This window comes from Punica granatum, chromosome 1 (assembly GCF_007655135.1).
Source record: "Punica granatum isolate Tunisia-2019 chromosome 1, ASM765513v2, whole genome shotgun sequence".
NCBI lineage: Eukaryota > Viridiplantae > Streptophyta > Magnoliopsida > Myrtales > Lythraceae > Punica > Punica granatum.
The window spans coordinates 53701984-53728737 of record NC_045127.1 but is presented as its reverse complement, the minus strand read 5'-3'; the positions used below and the strand labels follow the sequence as shown (position 1 = coordinate 53728737).

Here is a 26754-nt window from a genome sequence, read left to right as displayed (position 1 = left end):
ACTCAACTCAACTCAACTCTCAATCCAAACGCACTCGTAAAGATTTATCCCACCGGCTATTTCAAAAAATTTCAAAATTATTTCACATTTCCGAATTTGACCCGTCCTCAAGCTTTCATCAGCCTCCCTCCTCCCTACTTGGTAGGGGTGTTCATGATGCGGTTCCGTTCGAAAACCGAACCGAACCATTCCCAACCATAAAAGTGGTTCGGTTTGGACCGATACTCAAGTAACCGAATCAAACCATTTGACATCCAAAGAACCAAATCAATTTGAATCAGCTAGTTCGGCTCGGCTCGGCTCAGCTCTGCTTTTAATAGCCCTGGTGTCAAGTGTGAGTCAAAGAGAATAGATTTTTTAAAACTTAAATTGTTCGATTCGGTTAACCATAGTTAACCGGCTAGAGATGGTTCCATAACTAACTGAACCATTCATGCCCTACCGAACCGCACTTAAAATGAACTAGTTCGAATGGTTCGGTTCGGATCCGTTTTTCAGGTCGGTTCAGTTCTTGATTCTTTTTTAATAGCCCTACCTTCCTCCTCCCTGGCCGGAAGGGCGGGGATGAAGCGTGAGGTGACCTCAGAGAGAAATAGGACCAATTTACCATGGACAAATCGTTTGCTGGCAGGGCGCGGGATATTGGGAAAGGAAAGAAATGGAGAAAAAAGTGAGGTTGAGGCCAATTTGAAAATATAAGAAAGTTTTTGACTTTTCAAACATAGATGGTGGGCCCAATTACCATTCGCTACAGAATAGGCACGGGATAGCGCTACGCACGAAAATAATATATTAAAACTTCATATTGTAATACAGGTTTAAATAAAATAAATATTTGAAGGAGTAAAGAGTAACTAAAACTTCAACTGATTATCTAATTTCAGGTATATATATCAATTTTTTTTTAAATCAAGTGATAAATATGGCAAATAAAAGCTCATGAGAAAAACTTGGAAGCACAAAAAAAAATGAGATAATGGGCAGCCACAAATGTATCCCTGGAACAAATAGGGATCAAAAGATAAATATCAAGATTATACATGGCCACAAATATAAATTTATAAATAAGATTTAGGGTTCAAATATTATTTATTGGAAAAGTAAGTACAATACTTGCATTAAATGTATTAAACAATAAAATAATTAAAAATTATTTTTTCATTATTTTAGTCATGATTAGCATAGAAGTATTGTGTAATTATTTATAATAATAGATTTATAAAAGTTATATCATTTTTTTATCTATTTAACTTTTTATGATACCGACATAACATATTTCCCCATACTTTATTTTCCGCTATAATGTTATGTATTATTTCTCATTTCCAGTTTTTTTTTTCTTTTTGCTTTTACTTGGCTTTTACGTGTATTTATTCTTCTGTGTATTTCATTCTTTGATAGATTATTTCTTTCAAGCAATTATCTTTTAGCTAATAAGGTGGACGTAGCCTAGCTTAATGTAATTTAAGTTATTTATAAGCTGAATATGTTTTAACAAATTTGTACTTTCGATTGATTCTTAATTTTCTTGAAATTTTGATAACAAAACTCATCACCTGTCTTTATAAAATAAGAGGAATCATGATTTATTTATCTTTGCTCCTATGTTATAATTATGCAATTGCATTTTAAGTAAGTCTTAAATATATATATATATATATATATATACACACACATAGCCTTCCAATGTATATCATGTGGCAGCATTATATATAATAAAGATAATCAAGTAATAAAATCTAGAGAATGTTATATAATACTTGAATTTTAACTATCTTTAGCTAAATATATATATATATATATAATCAGATTTTCCATGCATTTATATCGAAAATGTAAAAATATAAATTAATTTTCAATTTGTTCCTGCAAAATAAATTTTATTTAATCAATCCATGCAAAGCACGGGCAAACAACTAGTAGTCATAGATGGCAATTTCACCTCATTAATTAGACAAAAATATTGCAGAATTTACGAATAAATGCAGCAAAAATAATGAATTTTGCCTATTTTCTCAAATCTCGCATGATTTTTATCATAAAAATACATGAATTTTTTATCCAAATCCAATTCCTCCCCCCTCCCTTTTTCTTGTTGACGCGGAAAAACGATTATTAACATGGCACTGAAAATATATACAATGCATAATAAACAAAAAACAAATAAAGAGTTTTTGTGAAAAATTAACAAAAAAATAATATTAACAATAAAAATCAGGAAAAGTTTTTCGAAAATACTAATAAAAGTTCAAAAATATAAATATTCCAAAACTTTAAATACTACGACCAGCAAAGCTCTGTCAATCCTATTGGTATGAATGAAACTCGAGAAGTTTGCTTGCTGAGAGTTCCAAAAGCAAGTTTATCACGAACATTGTGACACTGTTGGGTTTGTTTGAGACTGAACTAACCTCAATTAAGGCCAACTCAGGAATGCGTTATTCGAGATTCAACCTGGGAGGCGAACAAAAGGTAACTTAAAGTGGAGAGTGAACGGCGCGATAATCAAGGAGAGAGGTATCTGTTGATCTCAAGGGTAATTCATATTCCCAAAAATTAATTAAATGTATCTACGCAATTTTAAGTGAAATTTTTGCTTTAAAGTTTTATTTTAAATTTTCATACCTATATTTAATTATTTTTTGGAATTTTTTTATAGGTAAAATGGTGAATAGCAATAGTGGCGCCATTACTGCCCTCACTACCCAATGTTCAGACTCTCATGTTCAACCACGAATATATCAGACGAATTAAACAAATAGCGTAAGCACTTGTCCCGTCAATTTAACACTCGCAAAAGCATAGTATAGTTTACAGAAGTCGGTGTTCATTGAGCCAAAATCAAAGAGCACACAACTAATAATTATTTTTGACAAATGCATTAGAAAGGATTTGAACTTAACTTTAAATTCTCAAACCACATGAAGAAAACCTTGTCAATTACTAGACCACTAAGTTTAGTTTTTTGAATCGTAAAAGTGCAATTGACCTCGCTAAGCTTAACATGCCTCCTTTTTTGTTTATCACGGAGCTCACTTTCTAAATTGGTTACCCTTTATTCGCCTCCTAGATCAAGCCCAAGATAGCTTATTCCTATTACTAGGCCTCCAAAGTTAGCTCGATCTAATTAAAATTCAACATGTTCATAATATACTAAGTTCAATTTTAATGGTGCGTTTGATTTTAGAGTTAAAGTAACTTTGATTTTGATTGTGAAAAAAAATAAAATGTTGTGTAGTGTGCTGAGTTAAAGTTAAAGTTAAAAATTTTTATTTGAAAAATATATATTTTTTGTTTTGTAATAAATTGAGTTAAAATTAAAATTAAATTTTTTGTGATTTTAATTTTAAAAATAAACGAAAAATAAAACTTCCGGCTGCTAGCAAACACGCTGGGTTACATCGAGGCCGACATGGCTTGTCCAGCGACTGTTTTTGAGCAGTAGTAGTACGTTTGTCGAGGTAAGCTTTCTTTATTGTCTTTTTTTTTTGTCTTTATTCATATATATATATATATATATATATATTGAAGTAAAGTCGACCGAATTAGTGTGAGAATAATTGAATTTTTGAATATTAAATTCTCAAAAAAATTATAAATACTTTTTTTTTAAATTAATCCTCTAAAAAATAAGTTTGTTATAATATGAAAAACATCTTAATTTCATTTCACGTCACATCATCAAACTATTACATATTAGCAATCACCTCGATAAAAATTGTTATTATTAGTTCAAAATTGACAAATATAGTTCACTAGTACATTTAAAAAGAAAATTATACCTGATAGTTACAATATTTAAGTTTAATCAAAGAACATTTTATACAATTTTGAAGATTATTGTTCATTTCTCATCCACCGAGAAAAAAATTAGTAATTTCGAAGGGGGAAAAAAAAGATATAGTATACCACGTACGTACCTTGATGTGAGGGGCGGTAAGTAATTCTTCCGAAGCTGCTCGCTTCAGGTGCAAGATGATCTCGAATGGCAAGCGACGTGCGGTTTGCCTTCCGACCCAACTTGTAGCGGGTCATCGGATTGGCAACACACCCACAGCAACCAGCAGCTTTCTTCTTCCGTTCAATCAGCTCCTCCGCCTCCCCCTTGAGCTCGGCTGCTCTCTCGGACCACCTCAAGACCTTGCGCTCGACCCAGTTCCCCACCTCGGTCGTGAGAGCCTCTTCAATGTTATGTTGGATCTCTTGTCTAGCATCGCCGATCTGGTGAGCTTTATCTTGCAGGTCGTTCACGTAGCTCTCAGACAGCAATGCATATCCGACTTGACGAGCAATCGGGCCGACTGTGTACCCGATGACTCCGGATGCCAGATTCAAGAGAAAATCAGTAGCCATCTGTCTTTCTTTTTTTTTTCCCTGGGTTTAGCAAAACAAGTTCAGAATGCTAACTAGAAAAGGGGGTAAGCAACTTCTTTTTTTTTTTTTTTTTTTGGTGCTGCAATAAATGAAACGGGGATGAGCAAATTAACAACTAGCTAGCCAGGAAGAGACAAACTGAAGAGCAACAAGAAATGAAAATGATTTACGAAACCAGAGAGGAAATGGAGCAAGCAAAGCTTTGCTTAGCAAACAATGGAAACCTAGCTCGTGGGAGGGGAAAGGCAAGCATGGAGTGTTTGATTCTCTCACGTACTGTGTACAGAAGAGTAGAGAGATTGGTTGAAGAAAGAAATGCTTATCATATCCTATTCCCCCCACCCGACGACAAAGCTATGCAATAATACATACATTTCATTAATAATTAATCTCAAATCTAGCGGGTACATTGACCATTGAAACCCTTCTCGCCTATCACTAATAGCTCTAGTTTGACCAACAGCTGACAGAACTCTCTCCCAAGAATTCTTGGTGGAGGAGCATGAAGGACATTTGGTCTGCCCACGAGAAGCCCGACTTGAAATCAGAACCCCATTCGAATTCGAGCCCGACTCTCTCTCAATATCGAATGCATTGACCCGCATTACTCGGTATTACCATCCTCTTGATGAGTATAAAGTAATAACTAGTTGGAGTGGTGGTTACAGAATAAATGATTTATTAATGAAATAATAAGTTATTAGCGGACTTGGATCTGTTCAAAGGCATGGAGAAAGAAAGCACGACTTTAAAGTCTGGCATTTGTTTAGTGGCATAAAGGGGCACGACGTTACTGACTAGCTGCATTAGAATGTAAAGACTACTCCTATCACCAATGTGAATTGATTCGAATGATTTAGCAAATATTGGAAACTAGCTCGTGGGAGGTGAAAGGCAAGCAGGGAGTGTTTGATTCTCTCTTATCTACTGTGTAACGTGTAGAGAAGAAAATAAATGCTTACCCTATCATATTCCCCCCACCCGACGACGAAGCTACGCAATAATACATACATTTCATTAATAATTAATCTCAAATCTATGTGGGGCCACGTAATCTATCTGTTTTCTTTTTTACTCAGAGAGTGTGCTCTTTTTATTTTCGGATGAGATGTGAATTTTAATATTCAAAAATTTAATTAGTTTAATTCAGTCTAGTTGGATCGATTCATTAAACGATAAAGTTCTCTCAGCATGAATATTTTATATTCACAATAACTCGAATTCAAATTTTTATTTATACAGAATAATATCAAACCGTTTGAATCAATCATCATCAACCGATAAAGATGGTGCTCTTTATTATCACTTTACCAACAAAAATAGCCCCAAAACGATTCGAGAAAGTGAACTCCAGCAAGATGCGCACTCAAGCAAGGCACAAAAGCACCAATAGTAAAAGGACACAAAAAGGAAATACAGGATAACACCAAACAGAGAGAGAATAAAACTAATCATTTAACACCCGAATCTTCTAAAGGCTTTTTGCAACCTGTTTTTCCGGGAGCTTATCCGGTTTCGGATGGAGCCTGTCCGGGATTCCAAAATGTAACATAATAGAGTATACTTTAATTTCAATAGATTATGTTTATTTTGCAGTTGATTATATTTATTTTTGGCCCTCCCCGGACCAGTCTCGCTTCCGTTTTTCCAGCTTTCTTTCTTTTCTTTTCTTCTTTTTTTTTTTCGGTAGGGAAGCTTTCTTTCCTCATATGCGCTGCTCCCAACAATCTTCCCTGCACAGCATTTCTAATGAAACTCCATGTTCGTTCTTCAGAGCAATCAAGAGGAGCATGAAGGACATTTGGTCTGCCCACGAGAAGATCGACTAGAAAATCAGAACCCTATTTGAATTAGAGCCGGACTCTCTCTCAATATTGAATGCATTGACCCGCATTACTCCGTATTGCCCTCATCTTGATGAGTATAAAGTAATAACTAGTCGGAGTGGTGGTAAAAGAATAATTAAATCTGTAATCCATGCCATTTATTTCGATCTTTAACTTGAGATCAATGACCATATAATGGCCGAGTGTAAGAGCTGCTTAATGTTGCTCCACATGCGTGGGTTTTTCGCATCAGCTTGGGGGTGTATTAACAGAGCAAAAAATAATAATAATAAAGATTGGGGTGTATTAGATATACACGATATACACTTGGTGGAGAGAATGAAAGACTGCCCAGTGAGAGCTTTTGTGGCAGTACATGCATGTGTGCGTGTATATGGACAGAGTGCCCGAGGGAGAGAACAAGTGAAATATGTGGTGGTGCTCCCGCTTCAGATTGTGCGAGAAAGAGGTCCTCGTGCTGTGAATCGTGCTGGTTCCTGCTCAATTATGTGGGGGGGGGGGGGGGTGGGGGCTGCTCAGATTGGGAGGGGTTGGGTGGTGTGGTGTGGGGGGGGGGGGGGGGGGGGGGGGGGGGGGGTGGTGTGTGGGGGGAAATCCATCACCGTAACTTTGTGTCGTTCTTGCAGAAATGGACTCCATTCGCTGGCCGAGGCTGGCTGAGAGGAGCAGGCTCCGGTTGGTGTCCCGGGAAGGTGGTGTGAGAGGTACACACGCCGAACCCACTGGGTGAAAAATAAACAGGGAAGCGCTGCTCCCTGTAGCAAGCGCTCCACCACTGTGTGTAAGCACGGGCGAGCAGTTTCGGCCTCTGTTAGCCACACTATTTTCACCTTTAGGTTTCAAATTTAATTTCTAATTTTTAATATTTTTTCAGAATTTTTGGAATCTGTAAAATGACAGTATTTATGTGGGAGTGCCAGAAATGAAAATATTTATTCTCTTGATAATCCACGCACGATCAGAGTAGTGCGATGTGTTTTTGAGCCCAAATTTTTTCTGATAATTTGGAAAAGTGTAAGGATCAAACGATAAATTTTCTGGAGTTCTTTGAAATTTTTCAGTGTATTTAAATATGATTATTATCACTTTAAAGTGTGATAAATCCGTAATAAATAGGTACGAGAAAAAGAATCTCGTTTTTTCTATAACATCAAATTGCTAAATGAGACATTATATATTGATTTCGGATCTTTAGCGTTGAATCTGATTTTTTTTTTGAATTATTCGTATGAAATTGCTTGAGTAATTGAGAAAATTACCAGAAAATTCTAGATAATGATTTATGTAATAAGAAAACTCTCCTGACTCTCCTAACTCTCCTGATTTTGTACACAACTAATTAGTTCCCTTTTGGGGTAAAGTTTAGGGTTTAGTCTCTCATGTTGTACAGGGTTAATGGCCTCTGATGTAATTACTTTTGATTAATGAAATTTGCCATTCATCCAAAAAAAATGATTTATGTAATAAAAAATTATTAATGATAATCATTTTTTCTTGAATTATGCCTATGAAATTGCTTGAGTAATTGAACTAGTAGAGACACATGCAACTAGTTCTTTTTTCCATAAAAATACGTTAATATAATAACATAGCTTGTATTAAAACAAGATAATGATTTATGTATTTTACCTAATAAAATGAAAAAGACCTATGCAGAACTTCTTTTTATATCCAAAACCAATAATAGAATTCAAAAGTATGAACGATGACTAGGATTTGCTCTTGATTTTTTCGTCTGAAGGGAGGACTCATGCCCCTTGAAGGATAGAAGATAAATGAGAGGTAAAGGCAGTGAACCATGAAAGACGGGAATCCAACTCAAAACTTGGAAGTCAATCCGCATAAACCGATAACATAATGATAAGAAAAGGTGAATTTCATGTATTAATTGTTCAAAATTGAGACTTCCTCCGACTATGCAAATTACCAAAATTCCACATCCAAAAGAACGATCAATGATAAAGATGTACAGAAATTATAAAGGATTCGAGGGAGTATAGTCGTACAGAAACATAAATTAACAATTAGTTCTATCAAGCGGAACAAAAACACCTGCATAAGCAATTCTAAGAAAGCAATTATTGTTATCTACTATACGAATGAACTTAAATAGGAAAGATTTCTCAAAGGTAATTGCACTATTAGAGCCATTAATTTATTTATTTTTGTTAGAATCTACAAATAATTTAGGAAATTACAATCAATTAAAAGCACAAGAGAGCGAAGCAAGAAGCAAATCAAAGGAGACAGTTAAGACCACATCTTTTAGTATGACAACATATTCACGCAGAGAGATACATCCTTTACATGAAAAACAAGCATGTATTTTTTACTCTAATCCACATATATCCTTTGAAAAACATCATTAAACTTTCAAAAATGCTTTCAAATTTTTATGTACTAGCAACTTATTTATCCAAGAAACACTTGCGTAAAAGACATATCTTTTCTAAAGGGGTTCTAATTGCTTTTATTTTTTTTGGTGAAATATTACTTTTCATTATTCGACTACTCCAAGGGACCCTACTATCTTCCATCCTACTAAGAATATATCGGGTGCCCTACTGCTTCTTTATCAATAATTGAAAACAAAAAACAGTTTCTCCTTCTAAAATGTAGGAATACTATGCGGGAACGGACAAAAGAGGGGGAAATAAAAGACCCACGATGCTACATATTATATCTCTTCTTTCTTTGCCCATCGATCTGACTCTTGCAACTGTGATCTCCATTGATTTTATATATTATATCTCCAGCAAGAACATTCAAATTCGTTGAGGCCAAAAATCCGTCCAGCGACAATAATCTTCCTCGGTGTTGAAAATTTTCTGCACGTTGGGTCTGGTTTATCTTATGCCATTGAATAACTATGGTTTGTCTACATCAAACGGTGTGGCATATATTGCTGGATCAATCAAATGGCAGGAAAAAAAAAAAGATAAAAACTGAGAGGATGGCAAGGCGAGATAAGAGAGCGAGGTTGAGGGACTGGCGGCTTGCACTGAATGATATGTAAATGGAATTAGCTTGAGGGGCATAACTTACAGTAAGACTTCGAGCGTTCACATCGACAGCAACGATTGTTTGAACAAATGAAAATTACAAGCGGCATGGTCCGAAGTGAAAATTTGTTTTGGAAGAGGAGAAGATGGAGGATGCTTGGCTGAAAGGGAAAGGCGGAGAATGTAACTACTGTTGGGACCGCTTACAGTCGGCCATTATATGAATTTACATCTTGTTCTAGTCAAAGCGAGTTCGAGCATGTTGCTTTTATTATTCTTAATAACATCGATGAATGAGACTATACATTATGCGGTATAGGCTCATCTCGCGAGGTCTTCCTCAGCTTCTCCTCTTCATCCTCTCCAAGAAGTCGTCCTGTGGTTGCGCTCCCCTGATTCCTTCTGCATTTATTCCTCGTCCAGATCTATAGATCCTTTCAATATCCAACCAGCCTCTATTGGGACACGCTGATGCGGCAGAAGAAGCGACAAATTGGTACTTCGAGAAAAATAGGTTCTGATGATCCTATCTCAAGGGAAATGGCCTCTGGAGCACAACTCATGGCCTTTGGCCATGAAAAGACGAGATTTAGGCCGAATTTCATCGTTTATGGCCTCAAAGAGATAATTTTATGCTATTCAGGCGTTTTTGCAATTTTTAGGGATTAGTTTATTTTAGAGAATATTTTATTTCCTTCATTATAATTTTATTTTTTCACAGTCGAAGATTGTGAGTTGTGCTCTAGAGGCCATTTCCCTTGGACAAAATCGTCATAACCTATTTTTCTCGAGGTACGATTTGCCACTGCCTGATCGATCGCATCGCACGTTTCTATCCCAACAGTGAACATAGAGATGTGACTTCGCTGCTTTGAATGGATAGACTTCATTATTAATGAATGTTTAGTCTTTCATCGGTATCATCCTTGCAGAGCAAGCTCACCTGCTTGCTCGGGAAGTGATGTACTGAACGATATGGTTACCATATGGCGGATGCAATATAAGAAGAAATTCACAGCCTCCACAGAGAGGATCTTCTCGAGCAAGAACAAGTCCTTGGCAGGAACATGAACATCATCAAAATGTGTCGTAAGACCCAGTTCACAAGCCGCATGTTGGGTGGGAACATATCAAGACCGAGATCTTATACATTATCCCCCAATGCGTACTCCAGAGCTTCTATAATATGAGAACAAATACAAGAATCATATATAGTACTCATTACTCAATACCACTATTAATGATATGCCCTAGAGTCGGTTTATGTATTTGGGTAACTCCTTTTATAGCAATGAAATTTATTCTATTATTCATTTATTATTTATGTTTATTAGAATAAGATTCTTAATATATTTTGAATGCTTCATTCTTAAGAGTTAAGAATATGAGTAACGGAGTAATTCGGTAAGAATATTTTTAAACTTTTCGCGATCTTATGAGACTTAACCGGGCATTATCTCTCCAGATAGATCGTCCCTCTATGTGTATCCATGATTAGTATATAGATACTAATGAAAATGGAGTAGTGAGTTTCATGCTATCTGACAACCGTTGTTAGGACGGACATGTGGATGCTTATGTGATAAGTTGTCAAATGTGATGTTCAAATAATTCTCATACGGTAATTTACTAATGTCAATGAATGTTATTAAGATCGTATTAGTGCATATAGTCCTTAGACCTGAGATGGAACGCCATCTCATGTATGGGTAATTAGAATTTGTTACTACTAATGTATTTGTACTTAGCATGAGTAGTCAATAGATAGTGGTTCTAGTTCGTTATACTTGGAAGAAAGTGTCCAATCAAGACGGGATTCACTAACTTGAGTAAACAGGAAAAAGGTTCTATGGATGTGAGTTTTATTCTGGATCGAGAAATCATCAGTCGGGGTAGATGGACTTGAATGGAAAAGGGTTTCTGTTTAAGTTCTACAAATCTAAGAATGAAATTAGAGAATTCATATGATTAGCTAAAGGGCTTGGCATTTACTGTAACTCTGGCTAGATCGAGATTTTGTAGTGAAGGGACTCAGTACATGGCATATACGATCATAGGTTCATTAGAATGTTTTAATTATACATTCGTCGCCATTTGAATTGTCATGATATGTTGCTAGGCGTCGCTTATAGACTTTGGGAGTCGATTGCATTTTGAAAATAATGTTTTTGGTTACAGAAAGAGTTTTTGATAATGTCAAATGAGTTGATATTATAATCTCATTGCCATTTGGTGATGAACCTAGTTAGTCACACACATTGAACGTGTTTAAGTCGAGAAAAGAATTAATTCTAATTAAGAAAATTAATTAGGAATTAATTATCAGATGAGGCTTGCAATGTGGTTGCTAGCACATTCTGAAGCCAAATCCAATATCAAGGATAAATCTAACTAAGGAAATACAAGAGTTTTCTTATTTGGAGAGTTTATATAAATAGATTGTCTATTAAAATTTGGCACTTGTATAAATCTAATCAGAAGTTGTTGCTAACCACTTGTAATTAGAATTTTCTTTTGGTGCAAGTTAACTTGCAATTGCCTCATTTCTTTCCGGCAAAAAAAAAAATCTGATTACAAGTGGTACACCCAACAAAGAGTTCTTGATTAAGAGAATTTCTTTTAAAATAAATTCCTTAAAAGACGAGAATAAATTGATTAATGAGTTTATAACGACATAAAAAATAGAAAAAATTGGTTACAATATCTGATTCTTTCTTTAATAATAGCATAAGATATAAGATATCAAATTCATACTCGTTATGGTTGAGTTTATTAAACAAACATAATATTCATGTGAATATTATTATAAGTATCTAGTGAAATTAATAACATAGGAATTACTTGACATATTTATAATCAATATTAAAAACCGCGACGACGCGTTGAGAAATGGCGCGTATGGCACAGAGGCTTTTTCCTTATGCAACCCTTCGTGTGACCTCAATAACAACATAACAAGTGACGCAATATTATAGTGACATCTCGCTTTCAAAACTGAAATGACATGCAATAAAAGCTCAAAAGACTAAGTTATAAATAAACCTATTTAACTGCACTTTGAGTCTTTCATACATTATTATCTTTAGAAAGGAAAGTGAAGTAATGTCGAGAAGTGTTGTTGTTTGCCCTAAAGGAATTTACTGATTTGCTGTAAGCTATTAGGAGACTTCATAGAAGAGCCTGTGAGATCTTTATCTAGACTCTGATCAAGTAAAGACTTCATACATCTTAGAGAGTTCTTTTAATCCAAAGTAATTTTACTGAATCGTTTTTCTGGTCCAATACTTTCTTTAGTTTGTCGTACTAAAGGATTTATTATGTCCCGGGTTATTAGAATCATACTTGATGAATGATATGGATAAACACTTGACGTTGCCAATTTTCGAATGAATTAGGATGCAAAATCTTTTCTCACATTTTGCTCGAGACGTTTCCTAGAAGCCGATGCTACTTGCTTCTCTTATCCTTTTTGCTTGAGAAACCTTTCAAAAACTAAAGCCATTTACTTTTCATTTGCTTCACATTTTTTAAATTCGTCGAGAGTGGAAGTCATTTTTCAAATAGGGATTGCACTATAATTTTAACTTGAGAGTGAAATGATGTTTTATAATTATATTGCATGGGTATCGAAATGTTCAAATTAGAATTAGGTATTATATATAAAGACTTACTTCTAAGTATACCGCAAACTCCTTAAATAAAATTATAATAAATTAAGATGATAAAAAAAGATTCTCCTTGCTTAACATTTCTTAAATAAGTCAGCATATATACCTACATATCAGTATTTTTTTTTATTCACGATATCAGTCGATTATGTTTCATATTTGCATATTTAGAAAATATTTAATGAAAAAAAAATGATTGGACTCAAAATGCAATGGTACTAGCCCGCGCATATGGCCTGGCATGTCTTCTAGTTCGCAAGAAAAAGGAAAGATGGAGAAAATCAGTGCAATCTATCGTTAGCCAATCGGTCTCGGACAGTTTTCCACGTGGCAGCCCTTCTGACCAATAAATGAAGCTCAAAATGAGCAGATGAGAAACGAGAATTGACGAACCTCAGTTTCCTCATCACTCTCCTCCGCTCAGTCCATCCATCCAAACACCATGAGAGCATCGCCATTGCACTCGTCGTTCTGCTGCTACTCTTCATCTTCATCTTCTTCATCGTATCCCAATTCTCAATTGTCAACGAAGCCAGCCATTAAACCTCAGAGCAGCAGCCTCCTCCAGGAGCACCCGCTCTACTCCCCTGCCCACTCCAACATCTCCCTTCAGTTCAAGGAGAAGATCCTCTGCCTCGAAATCATGGGGTCGACTCCGGCCGCCGCGCCCTTCCCTCAACCCCTCCCTCCACTCCGTCTCTCTTCACTCCATACACTCCGTCGTCTCCTTCCTCCAGTCCAAGGGCATCCACCAGAAGGACCTCGCCCGCATCTTCGGCATGTGCCCCCGCATCCTCTCCTCCGACATCCGCTCCGACCTCGCCCCTGTCTTCGCCTTCCTCTCCCAGGACCTCAAGGTCCCCGAGCATGGCTTCCGGAGGGCCGTCAACAAGTGTCCCCGCCTGCTCGTATCCAGCGTCCCCGACCAGCTCAAGCCCGCCCTCTTCTACCTCCAGAGACTTGGGTTCAAGGACTTGCAGGCAAGGACCGAGCTGCCCTGCCCTGCCATTGTGTCTTATCATTAACACGGTTCAATGAATTGGCAAAAATTGCATCGAAAACGTGACCTTTGTTTATGATAATGTTCCCGAATCATAATGCGCTTTCGGGTTTTCCTGATCGAGAAAGCACGCATGTTATCTTACTAATTTCCTTGATGCGAATGATTTAACACTTTCCTGTATGTGTTTGATAATCATTGATTTGGTTCATATGTAACATGCCACATCGGTCTAATATCATCCAACAATTTATCATAAGACGCGATGATGATGGAAATTTCTGACTCTATCCCGGCCATTGCAGGCCTTGGCCTACCAGGACCCTGTCTTGCTGGTGTCCAGCGTGGAGAACACCTTGATCCCGAAGCTCAAGTACTTGGAGAGCATCGGGTTCTTGAGGGACGAGACAGTGGATATGGTCCTGAGGTGCCCTGCGCTGTTCACGTTCAGCATCGAGAACAACTTCAAGCCCAAGCTTGAGTTCTTCCGTGAGGAGATGCAGAGGACGCTGGAGGAGCTGAAGGATTTCCCTCAGTACTTTGCATTCAGCCTGGAGAAGCGGATAAAGCCAAGGCACGAGGAGGCCATGCGGAGCAGGGCAAGGCTGCCTCTGCCGGTGATGCTCAAGAGCACCAATGAAGAGTTTCATGAGCTCATCAAACAAGGGACGTCCTCGACATAATATTATGATGAGATGATCCAGAGGGAAGTGCCCATTATTCTTTCACATTCAATTCTCTTGTGTAGATTGATATGATTCCAATTAATGTACATCATTCCCCGTTCATTCATTGTTGGGCTCGGTAGTCGGTACTCCTGCGTGAGCAACAACCTGAGAATCGGAGCATTGCCCGGGATACAAACATGTTAAGAAGAGGGAACATACATGAAAACATATACACACAAAACGTGTGAAATACATAAGAAGTGTGTGTGGAAACACGAAAGAAAAGATGATGACGTCTTAATATTGGTCCTTCTGAGAAGCTCTTAATTTTTAAGATTTGAGGTTATTGAAAGTTTTTTTTTTAAAGTGGAGCCTCCGTCAAGAGACGAAGAACTCTCCAAAAATTGGCGTATGCCACTATATACGGCGAGCACATGGTATTCTTTAGTAAAAGGCGAAAGAATAGTTCGCCTTGTGCTCACTGCGTGGCTGCGTGTTATTGAAAGTTTGGTCCATTAGTAATTAGTACATTAAAGAGTTGACGGTAGTACTTTAGATCTCCCGAAATATAGAATCATCATACGCAGCTCTAGCCTACTTTTCTAAACTTCGATTGTGTTGTTCTAACTGCAAAGTGTTACATCTGCAACGATTTTGCCAGGTGATTCATCAAATGTAGTCCGTATAACTAGATGTAGAATCATCTACTTAATATGATCTAACTAATTCTCGGAAGTATAGGTTGTGATTTATTGCCATCCATGCTTGGGACCATGATGCATGCGTGCCTGGAGTTTACTCAATCTAGATGGATGTAGAGGTGGTTCGAAGACTCATCGTAGGTCCACATGACGGGGCTCCTTGTATTACTTCCTCAGTCGATGCAGTTAGATCACTCTCATCGAGAGAATGCTGAGGTGGAAAGTCGATCATACATAGAGACGGTTACTGCATGTACAGACCTACATGCAGATGATTGCATCTGCTGACCGACGGTGTAGGTGTGCGATTTATTCTATGATCAACTGTGATACTGATGGCATGCTACAAATCATTTAAATCTTGCTCTGTTTCCGCCTCTGTTGTCTTGCTTGAAGCCTTTAATTCGCATTGTGTTACAGGCTGAACATTCGGACTGGGTTTTTACAAGCATAGAATTTGATGCCAGTTTTTTTTCCTATGAATGGAGGATGGAGTATTATATGCAAAAGACGTATTACAAGACTGCATCATTGATTGCAAACAGCTGCAAGGCTTTCTCTCCTCGCTGATCAAACAGCTGAAGCTGCAAATTTGGCCCATGCCTATGGCAGCAATCTAGTTAGTAGGCATGTACATGAATGTACATATAAACAAGACCGTCTTTCCATTATACCATTAATGGTTCTGAACTGATGATGCATAACGTATTATCCTACATTCTACAGGGATTGGCATTTCAATTGATAGATGATGTTCTTGATTTCACCGGTACATCTGCTTCACTTGGGAAGGACTCTTTATCCGACATTCATCACGTAGTGTATCTGTCTCGCAATATATATATTCTTTTTTCCAGGAATAATGCTTGCTTTAGGTAAATTATGAGAAACTTATATGGCAATGCACCCGTCATAACTTGGAATTTCTTTATGCTGTCATGCAGGAAATTGTAACTGCTCCATCACTGTTTGCCATGGAAGAATTTCCTGAACTGCCCCCGGTTGTCGACTGTGGCTTTGAAGATCCTAAAAATGTAGATCTCGTAAGTGTCCGAATCATCCTTTATTCCATTTTTGTATACATAACTGAAGCTTTTTCAGACGACAAAACGTTAGATGATCTTTTCTGAATGAATTGCAGGCCCTACAGTACCTTTGGAAGAGCCACGGAATACAGAGGGCAAAGGAGCTAGCGAGAGCATGCTGACCGAGCAGCTGCATCGATTGATCTTCTGGTAGGGCAATGGCAAAGTCGTGAGAGGATCGCGGCGAGCCCTCATAGATCTGACACACATCGTCATTACAGGAACCAAGTAATTGTGAACCCGGAGCAACACTTTACCAGCCCCTTCCTGTTCTGTCATCCCTTTTTTTTTTTTTTTGCAAGAATAACATATGTTTCATCGACAAGAATAAGCAACCTTGCAATTTATCCTTTTTAAGTCGATGCACCGAGTAGTTTGACAATTTATTCCTTTATATAGCTGGATAGAGCAGTCCTATATTCATCGAAGCAAAAGCAATACGAATCCAATGGCAGAAGCCTGACCTCAAATCTTCCTGCTTTTCTACTTAGTACTATCCAGTTTCAGTTTCGAATTTTGAGGTATTTCTCGTATTTAATCGAATAGAAGAAACAACAAAATCCAGCATACAAGCACGACAAGTGATTTCGACATAATATCTTCCGTTTCTTAAACATGCTATTACAGTTTTGGCGGTTCGTGTGGACGTCTGAGCACTTCTGATTGGCTCCAGTCATTCCCCACCCTGCTTAAACCAATATGAAGGGGTCAGTCAGCCAAGTGGTTCGAGTTCTCAGTTCGGTTCCCATTTGCCTGCCCCCGCATGGTGCACTAGCTCGTGCGGTGGTCACCTTAGAGGGTGCTCGCCTCCTCGTCAGATGCGTCCTCACAGCTTGGGGGTTGCTCCGTCAACCAATTCCATTGTGTGAGGCCGTTTTACTATTTTGTTATGAGCTGGCTGTCCAGAGACAGATTCGAGGTTCATCACACGTGAGTTCAAGTGACAGTGGCCCAGTACCTTCAATCGACCATGGGGCGTATTCTGCCTGCAAAAAGGAGTTCTCCCCAACATACGAAAGACCACAAATTCAACTCTGAGCTACAGCGCATCCACGCTCTACAAAAAGTAGCATGAGCTTATCGGCCTCCTCCTTCTTTCCCTCTGTCGCAAGCCTCTTGCTCAGCCTCTCACATAACTTTGAATCCGGGATCAGATTTCTTCGGAACATTCTGCAGGCCACTATATATGCTGACAGAGCAAACCCTCCGCTCATATAACTTTGCATCAGCACATGACAGGTATTGGCATCTTCCTTAGAAGCTGTCCTCAGGACCTTCCCCAACAAATTTTGAGCTGCCTCCAAGTTCCCGAAAATGCAGAGCTTCTCGATAACTTGATTGTATGCTGTCCGACAATTCTGCCGCAAAAGCATCTTCTCTAACAACAGCAGCAACTCTTCAACCCTTCCCAGCTCACAGTAACGATGTATAACAGTCCTGTACGTGGCGGCAGTGGGAAGTAGACCTCTCTTCAGCATGTTTACTGCAAGCTCAGTCGCCTCTTCTATTCGACCCTTCTTAGCCAAGGAGTCAATTAAGGTGGTGTATGTGAATACGTCCGGGTGTTTGTTGCTCAGATACATGTCCTCAAGCAACGATAATGCAGCCTCCAGTTTATCTCTCCGACAGAATCCATGAATCACTGTCGTGAAATTTACCACATTAATAGCACAGCCCTTGTTCAGGCATTCCTCCATGAACTTTTTGGCCTCATCCACTCTACCTTCATGACAAAGCGACTGAAGCAACAAATTGATATCAACTGGCGTTGGCAAAAAGCCCTTCTTCATCATCTCCCTAGCCACATCACAGGCCTCGGACAGCTTATTTTCCCTGCGTAGCCCATGCATCACAGCGCCGTATGTTATGGCATTAGGGACCCACCAGTTCTCCTCGCTCACGTCGATCATCTTCTTCGCCTCCAGTGAGTTTCCATTCCGGCATAGTCCAGTTAACAACGCCGTGTATGTAACCGTGTTTGGCTTCAAACCATGCCTGTACATCTGCTGGAGCAGCTTCTGGGCTTGATCTACTTTACCCACTCTGCAGAAACCATTGATCACAGCAGTATATGTCACCACATCCGGGATGCAACCTTTCGCGAACATCTCCTGCACCAATTCTTTTGCCTTATCCATTTTTCCCACCTTACAGAAAGAATGAACTATAGCACTTGCGCGCACTGTATGATGCGAAACCCCATCCGCTCGGACTCCCTTGAGAACTCAAGTGCCTCATCTCCGTGGCCGTGTTTTGAAAGCACGTGGATAAGATGGTTGTAAGTAACCTGGTCTACTACCAACTTACTATATCTCACCATCTTCTCCATCATATCCTTCACCTCCTGTATCCTCTTGTCCTTGCAGAGAAAATCCATAACCGTGTAGTAGCTAATCTTATCCGGGGAGCAATCTTTAGCTGGCATCATATCGATCAGCTCAACAGCATCTTGAACCCGATGCACATCACAGAGCCCCTTAATCAAGCAATTATATGTAATGACATCAGGCATCATGCCGACTATCTGCATACGTTCCATAAACTTGAAGGCCTTCTCAAGCCTCTCATTTTCTATCAAAACCTTAATGACAGTGTTACACACAGACAAATCGGGGTCAACTCCCGCCTTCTGCATCAGTGTCAGTATCCGCAGGGCATCCCTCACCTTCCCTGCCCTGCTGTAGGACAACATCACACATCGAAAAACTTCCGGGGGACGCTTGATTCCTCTCCGGCCCATAATCCTCAGAACCCTCCGAGCACCTTGGCACAGCTTGGTCTTGCTAAGAATCTCCAACATCGTGGAGTACACAATGGGATCGTGCCGGTACCGCCATTGCCGGTCAGCCCAATAGAAGAACCGGAGAGCAACCCTTTCGTCCTGCTGAGAGCGGAGGACAGACACAAACTTGCCTCGGCTTCAAGCTCCTTAGTAAATGCCTCAGTTTGCTTTCAAGCTTCGGGTCCCAAGTTGAGTGAAGCTGAATCAGACGACAAGTTTCTCGTACCAATGGGTGTCTATATTCACCTTCCATACCCTCAGCCCTTTGGTCTACATATCTTCCTTCGCTGGAATTCTTAAATGGACCCCAACCCGCCGGAAAGCTATCATCTTCAGAGCCATCACCCTCTTCATTGTCCACATCTTCTTCATCTTCGGATTCTTCATCGACATTAACACTACCAAAGTCCTGTTCTTGCTCACTCCCAGAGTCCCTCACACTCCCAATCGCATTCAACCCCCCAGATTCTCCACAATCCGTTCGCCTAAATCTACTGCGCCCATCTGAATTCCAATCGGAATTATCCTTCTGGGCACGTTGAGCAGCGGCAGCATCGTCGGAGGAAACAGCCCCGGAAGCGGGACTTATCGAAGAAGACGACGAGAAATGCCGTGGAGTTGTACGAGCGAGCTCTGACACACTCACAGTCAGCGCAGCATCAACATAAGCAGACCGAAGCCTAATCTTACCGCATCGATGTCTGAAGAACACCATCCCAACGCGATCGCACGAACTCTGTCACCACTTTCACTTCAGCCGCGCCGTGCTACGGCGGCGGGAGCAGCTGACGGAGAAGCTCCCGGGGGCGCGAGAGAGAGAGAAGGCAGGCCGACTAACAAAATGGTTCTTGGGCCATGAAATTGGGTAGGCCCAAACACATATGGGCTCTGGGCCTTGAAATTGAGTCCGGCCCAAATGTATTGGCTGCTTGCTTTTCTTCTCTCTCCCCCGCTACTGGATTTTCTCTCTCTGATGTTTTTCACTGCGGCCTGGTCGGCGGCTATGGTGCTGATTGTCTGAGCAGGGAGCAGTCCTTGAGCAACTGTTTCACTTTTAGTGGCGGCGAGGAGCTCACAAATCTCTACTGTCCCTCTACTTTGTAGCCGCCAGAGATGGCAGAAGAAGAGAAGGAGGAGGAGAGCGTACCGGTGCTGCCGTGGATGAGGAACCCGGTGGACGTCAGTCTGTCGGAGGAATGTCAGCTCCATCTCCTCCCTTTTCTTGATCCCCGGTACTGCTCTAGTCATTACTACCTTTCCACTCTTGTACATAAGAGTTCTGTTTTGTTCATGTCCAGCAACTTGTGTTGGTGATTTCCATCGACTGCAGACCATTTATTACTCGCAAAAAACATTGTGTGAAGTTGTTTCTCTGCATAGAGCATATCTTTTCAGATATATAGGACCACCTGGCGGTAAAGTTCCAAGCTTTCTTGAATTTATATTGATGTGTAGCTGGTTGAAGCACTCTTTTTTCCCGTTGGAATATGTTAAAGTATAGATAAAAGGTTGAATTTTCCTAAAGATATCTCATCCTGTTTCAATGATTCCATGTGCATTGGATTCCGGATGAAATTAGAATTAACCAATGCTATTATATCGTCTTGGAAAGCTTTTGCTTGTCATTGCATGAGGATGGTTTTCGTAATAAAAGAGATGTTCTTGTCTCAAACGCACTGGGACCGAAACCTTTGTGTGTTTGCCTTTGTAATTCTTGGCCCCTCTGAAAAGATGTTGCTCTCGCTTTAGTTTAGAGAACAGACACCAGAGCATTACAATTTAGGACCTCAACCTGTTGCCAAGATCCTTTGGTGTGGCATCTGTCTTTTTATTCACTGTCTTGTTTTATTTTAGGTTGAGGGTGGCTTTGCAGAAGATGGGCATATCTTCACTGTTCCCAGTGCAAGTTGCAGTGTGGCAAGAGACAATTGGACCAGGCGCATTTGAGCGAGACCTCTGTATCAACTCCCCAACTGGAAGTGGGAAAACTTTAGCCTATGCCTTACCAATCGTGCAGGTCCTTTCCACTCGTGCTGTTAATTGTCTTCGTGCTTTAGTGGTGTTGCCGACTCGAGATTTAGCCTTGCAGGTTCTAAACATTTAGATTTCCCTTCTCTCTCTTTTTTCTGAATATCTACTTGAGATATGGATTGGCTCCTTTAATTAACCTCCTTTTCTTTTTCCCCCTTTTTCCTGATTCAGGTTAAGGAAGTTTTTGATGCTATTGCTCCTGCGGTAGGACTGTCTGTTGGTTTGGCAGTCGGTCAATCTTCCATTGCCGATGAAATTTCGAATCTTGTAAGGAGACCGAAGCACGAGGCAGGCATCTGTTATGACCCAGAGGGCCCTCCCCCAGAGCTACAAAGTGCAGTGGATATCCTGGTGGCGACTCCAGGAAGACTCATGGATCATATCAATTCTACTAAGGGATTTACACTCGAGCATCTTTGTTATCTTGTAAGCATTTAATGCTTTCTTGTTTATTTACATATCGGCCTGTCACAATTTGTTGGCTATTTTCACAACTTAAAGATACCACGCTTACTGTGCTTCCTGACATTGATTAATTGATGGAATAATTGACTGAGAGGATTCATACTCGCTATTATAGCCTTGCTTTAAACTATAATTATTAAAAGATATCAAATAATAAAGTTAGGTGTGGACTGTAGGAATATAAGCTCCCACGTTGTTGTATTTCATGAACTTTTGAATCTTTGATGCCCTTTTAGTTGTTTCTTACATCCGTGCAAAAAATACTTTATTAAATATACTTGTGTTGTTCTTCAGGTAGTCGATGAAACAGATAGACTACTTAGAGAGGCATACCAATCCTGGTTACCAACTGTGCTCCGAATTACTGAAGCTAACGATGGAGGCCTCTCTAATACAAGGGATTTCTCCCTTCCCATATTCGGTTCATTAAAAACCATTAGGAGATGGTGAGTTCTTGGCATCCCACTATTTTCATTAGTTCTTGTCGGACACCAGCCAAAAGTAAAAACCTGGTTGGTGGCAAAAATATACTTTTTAGCTTATGCCTGGTTGATCTGATTCAGACTAAGCGCAATCTTGCGTTCTTTCATTAATATGATTAATTGTTTCTAGGCTGAGAGGGCCAGGCTTAATAGCTTATCCTAACAAATATTCTTCTTCTTTGGAAAAGTGACTTATCCTAACATTTTATCAGCTTCTGTAATTGCCATTAGAAGCAATTGGTTAATTAAGTAGTCTTATTGAGAATTTGTAGTGTGTTCATACACCTAGTTATATGCTCGTTGCAATGATCACTGCATAAACATATTGGTGACTTTTTAATTCTTTTCCCCCCGTTGATCTATAAACATTTGGATATAAAAGAGTAAAAGGACTCCTTTTTTGAACGTAGTGGCATTGAAAGAGGCTTTAAGGGTAGATCTTACCCTAGACTTGTGAAGATGGTACTTTCAGCTACTCTCACTCGAGATCCGAGCAAGCTTGCCCAACTCAACCTGCATCATCCCTTGTTCTTGACAGCTGGGAAGAGACGTTATCGGTTCCCAGAAAAATTGGAATCATATAAGTTGGTAAGAGCCCATTGCTATCTTGGTGGACCCATGGTAGTTTAGTATAGTCTCCTCTTCCTTGTTTTAATGTTTAAATATGAACCATCAAACTTTACTAAAGTACTAAATCAGAAAGCTACTGCTCTTGTATTTTGAGATTTAGGATTATGTTTTAACTGATGCTTGATTTAGGTATAGCACTGCTTAAGAGTTTGCCAATTTAGGTCATCTTTACTTCATGTCTATGATTAGATCCCATGTGCCAAGATTATATCTATGGGATCATTTAATCATTCTTATATTCTAACATTTCAATCAAAAGAGATTCGAAGATTATAATTAAGAATATAAAAGCTTCAGTTGAAGAATAACAGGCTCTTTTTTTTACTTCTTTTTATGTGTTAATGCCTCGCCCTCACTTCCACCACCTACATGTCTTCACAGATATGCGAATCAAAGCTGAAACCCATCTACTTGGTCTCGCTTCTGCAAAGTCTCGGAGGGGAGAAGTGCATTGTCTTCACATCGTCTGTGGAGTCTACACACCGTCTATGCACCCTACTAAATTTCTTCACCGATTTGCAACTGAAGATCAAAGAGTATTCAGGCCTTCAACGCCAATCAGTAAGGAGGTAACCTTTATTGCATTGTTATGTCTAATTCATAAACTTTCATTGTTAATGTTTCCTTTGTCTTATGGCTAGATTGGCTCATTACATATCAGATCATAATGGCATGAACCATTTGCTCTACTTAAATATGCAGTAAGACATTGAAAGCATTCAGAGAAGGTGACGTGCAAGTTCTCGTTTCGTCGGATGCAATGACTCGTGGAATGGACGTGGAAGGGGTGAAGAATGTTGTAAATTACAATATGCCCCCGTACATCAAGACTTATATCCATCGAGCTGGTCGTACAGCACGAGCTGGGCAAAGTGGCCGGTGCTTCACTTTGTTGCGTAAAGAAGAGGTTATGTCTTGTAAATGTTGAATAAGCTATGTCTTTGTAGGGCTTGCTCCAATCATAACCGATATCATCTTGTTTTTCTTGCTAGGTCAAGCGTTTCAAGAAGCTGTTGCAGAAAGCTGACAACAATTCATGCCCTGTTTATTCTGTTCCTTCAAGTTCTATCGAATCCCTGCGCACTACTTACACATCTGGTAATTCATTGAGACTATTTTTTGTATGTTTTGTATAAAGCTATGTTGGCCAATTATCTGATCTGCTGGAACTCAAATCTGAGAGAAAGAGCAACACATAAATCTAATAATCGTAAAACTTACAATAACTTGCTTGTATAACGGAAGAGTACCTCGAATGGAATTTAATCACCCCGTATTTGGTATAGAAGTGATTTTATTGGCAACGGTTGCCTTCTTTCATTCCTAACACAACCTTGGGTTTTTCCTTTTTCAATTAAGTGGTGTTGATTTGTGAATATCTTGTTAACTTATGTATTATTTTTTGTTTGGGAAAGCGCTGGAGAAATTGAAAGAGGTAGTTGAATCTGAGGCATCAAAGAAGCACAAGATTGGAATGAAGCCTCTACAAGCGAGGGATCAGAAGAAAAACGCAAAAAGTAGATTTCTATGGTTATCGGATACGAATACGTCCTGATGAGGTATTGTGATTTTTTGTGCATAATGTGAATTTTAGTTTCTTTGTGCAGAATTATGGAGAGCCCATTCAATTCTTTCTCTGTTTTAGTAAACACCAGTACTTCTGTAAGGTAGTGGGGATATTTATTGAGTTTTGATGTGTAAAACATAAGGAAGAACAGAAACTTTCATAGGAACCTAGTAGCGCTTCGATCAGTTCGATAAACTACACAATGCTTGTATCTGAGATGACAAAAGTTAAAAACCGTTTATTGTCCATTCAGAGGTTCCTCAAAAAACTGCTCCCTCTAAGGTCTCAGCTCTTCTGGTTCACCGAACTGACCCCCTTATCTTTTGCAAAGCCGATCATCAGGGTGAAAACCCATTGGACTATCAATCATGAGTGATTGCATCCAGCAGTCAGGAGCTTTCAGTTCTCGAAGAAGGACAGGTATTGGCGGACTTCATGGAGGAAGTGCTTTGAATTCACCGAGAATGAAGCAGAACTCGAAGCGGAAGTAATACTCCTGGGGGATGAGGAACTGGTCCTCGGAGATGGAGAATGAGATTCGCCTGCAGTGACGATATCGTCTCTCTCTTCTTCGCTGATTGTGTCCAGCATCTTCCGCGTTCTGTGCCGCATGACACTAACAAACTGCGGAGGTGCAACCTCCGTCACGAACCTTGCAAGCCTTGCATTTGCCATTCGTTTTATTCGTTTTCTTGATTATATTGAGGACAGGAGGAGAAGTTGAGATGAAGGAAACGGTGAGTTTGGTTATGAATGACTACTGAGACTGGTATGAGGTTTATATACCCTTTTCTTGATTACGGCATGTACTGAGTCAGCGGCCATAATTGATTGTCAAAAGTGGGCTTTTAACTCCTTGATTTGGATCTTTGTGCCGACCCCTTGCTTTGGTATTAATTGCAAGGAATTGGAAAGACACAGGAAGGCAGCCTTCCATGTTCTTGTGGGTTCTATTGTGTCTGAGATGTGTCATTTTCATGCACTGATTATGGATAAGTCGTCAAAGATATGGTTTTTGTTGCCTTTGCAAGCTTCCAAATTTCCACTTTTCCCATTTGTACTGGAAACAGCTCTGGATGGGACACGTATGAAGGGGTCAATTCGGTCAGCAAGCTGATCGGATTAATGACCGCCTCCGGTGATTTGAACCCGAATTCGATCATATCCAAGTTGTATCAATCTCGATCATCAAATACTTGTGAAAATAACTTTAATTGGCGGTTGAGATTCATCAAAATTTACATAATCATAAGTTCATAACTCGAACCTAGAATAGACTTTTAGGGTGTGTTTGTTTTATAAAAAATTTTCAACTCAACTCAATTCAACTCCACTTGTCTTCAATTCAATAACATAATCATTACTTTTTTTAAATTTTTTTAACCATTCAATTCAATTTTTAATATTAAATTCTCTCAATTATTCATTACTTTTTTCACAATTCAACAACGCAATCATTACTTAATCATTACTTTCTCTCAACTATTCATTACTTTTTCACACATTTTCTCATAATTCAACAATATAATTATTACAAACTAATTAAAATCAAAATTCAACTCAACTCAACTCTAAATCCAAACGCACTCTTATAATGATTGAGAGTTGAGTTGAGTTGAGTTTTAATTTTAATTGGTTTGTAATGATTGTATGGTTGAATTATGAGAAAAAGTGTGAAAAAGTAATAAATAATTGAGAGAAAATAATGATTAAGTAATGATTGTGTTGTTGAATTGTGAAAAAGTAATGAATAGTTGAGAGAATTTAATATTAAAAATTGAATTGAATGGTTAAAAAAATTTAAAAAATAAAAAAAAGTAATGATTGTGATGTTGAATTGAAAATAAGTGGAATTGAGTTGAGTTGAGTTGAATATTTTTCTGAAAACAAACACACCAAGTTTTAGTTGATGGGTATGGCCGTAAATGAGAAGGCATTGATGTATATCAAAGCTTTGTAGATTTTTATTAATAAAAATCAGTCACGTATCCCGTGCCTATGCATGCATTTGGCTTTTTATTCTTAAGTAATTTTTCGTAAATTGAATTTGGAAAAAGTAATTTATTAAGTCTAAAAGAAAATACAATCGAGATGTCTTGAAATATAACCTGTTATGCAAAATATGGGTAATCTTTGAACTTGTAAAAACTAATTGATTAAAAATAAACCAATGGAGTTGTATTGAAATTTAATGTAATGAATGCGTTATACAAAATTTGCGAGTTCAATATAATGACATGCGAATATATGCTTATTATGGGAGAATATCAATTTTTGTATTTTTTTAATGGGGAATTAGAGATTACATTAGTAAACTATCTTCGTCTTAAATAATAAATAAATAAATATATATATATATATTTGGTACATAATGAATATGCATTTTTAAATTATATTAAATTAATTTGTCCTAGGAATCCTCCCTTGAATTAAAGAGAGTGCAGGAATCGAA

General features: G+C 38.7%; 2 protein-coding genes, 1 non-coding gene and 3 pseudogenes across 5 annotated transcripts in view; 3 read left to right on the top strand and 3 right to left on the bottom strand.

Annotated features, from left to right (window-relative positions):
- LOC116207749 overlaps positions 1 to 4831 on the bottom strand; it is a 43017-nt gene extending 38186 nt beyond the window's left edge. Inside the window, exon 1 of the mRNA XM_031540836.1 lies at positions 3921 to 4831. Within this exon, the coding sequence (XP_031396696.1) occupies positions 3921 to 4353 (433 nt within the window). The 5' untranslated portion in view covers positions 4354 to 4831. The remainder of the gene's footprint in view (positions 1 to 3920) is intronic.
- Positions 4832 to 13261: 8430 nt separating this feature from the next.
- On the top strand, positions 13262 to 14763 carry LOC116208244 (annotated as a pseudogene).
- A 124-nt stretch (positions 14764 to 14887) lies between these two features.
- LOC116208301 lies at positions 14888 to 16768 on the top strand (annotated as a pseudogene).
- Positions 14932 to 15050, bottom strand: LOC116193360. The gene has a single exon (XR_004154269.1). It is a non-coding gene; the product is annotated as a U5 spliceosomal RNA (small nuclear RNA).
- On the bottom strand, positions 16765 to 19957 carry LOC116208174 (annotated as a pseudogene).
- Positions 19958 to 19999: 42 nt separating this feature from the next.
- LOC116208190 (DEAD-box ATP-dependent RNA helicase 1-like) lies at positions 20000 to 25162 on the top strand. 3 transcript variants are annotated; one of them, XM_031541512.1, is made up of 10 exons: positions 20000 to 20359; positions 20982 to 21144; positions 21330 to 21584; positions 21918 to 22069; positions 22516 to 22693; positions 23117 to 23304; positions 23438 to 23642; positions 23728 to 23833; positions 24151 to 24294; positions 24556 to 25162. In XM_031541512.1, exons 1-9 carry the CDS (start codon positions 20241 to 20243, stop codon positions 24288 to 24290), a joined length of 1506 nt encoding a protein of 501 aa, XP_031397372.1. In that variant the 5' UTR covers positions 20000 to 20240; the 3' UTR covers positions 24291 to 24294; positions 24556 to 25162. The 3 variants fall into 3 exon arrangements, with proteins under 3 accessions (XP_031397372.1, XP_031397362.1, XP_031397353.1); XM_031541502.1 differs by having other exon boundaries at positions 20982 to 21216; positions 24634 to 25162; XM_031541493.1 differs by having other exon boundaries at positions 20982 to 21216.
- The last annotated feature ends 1592 nt before the right edge of the window (positions 25163 to 26754 follow it).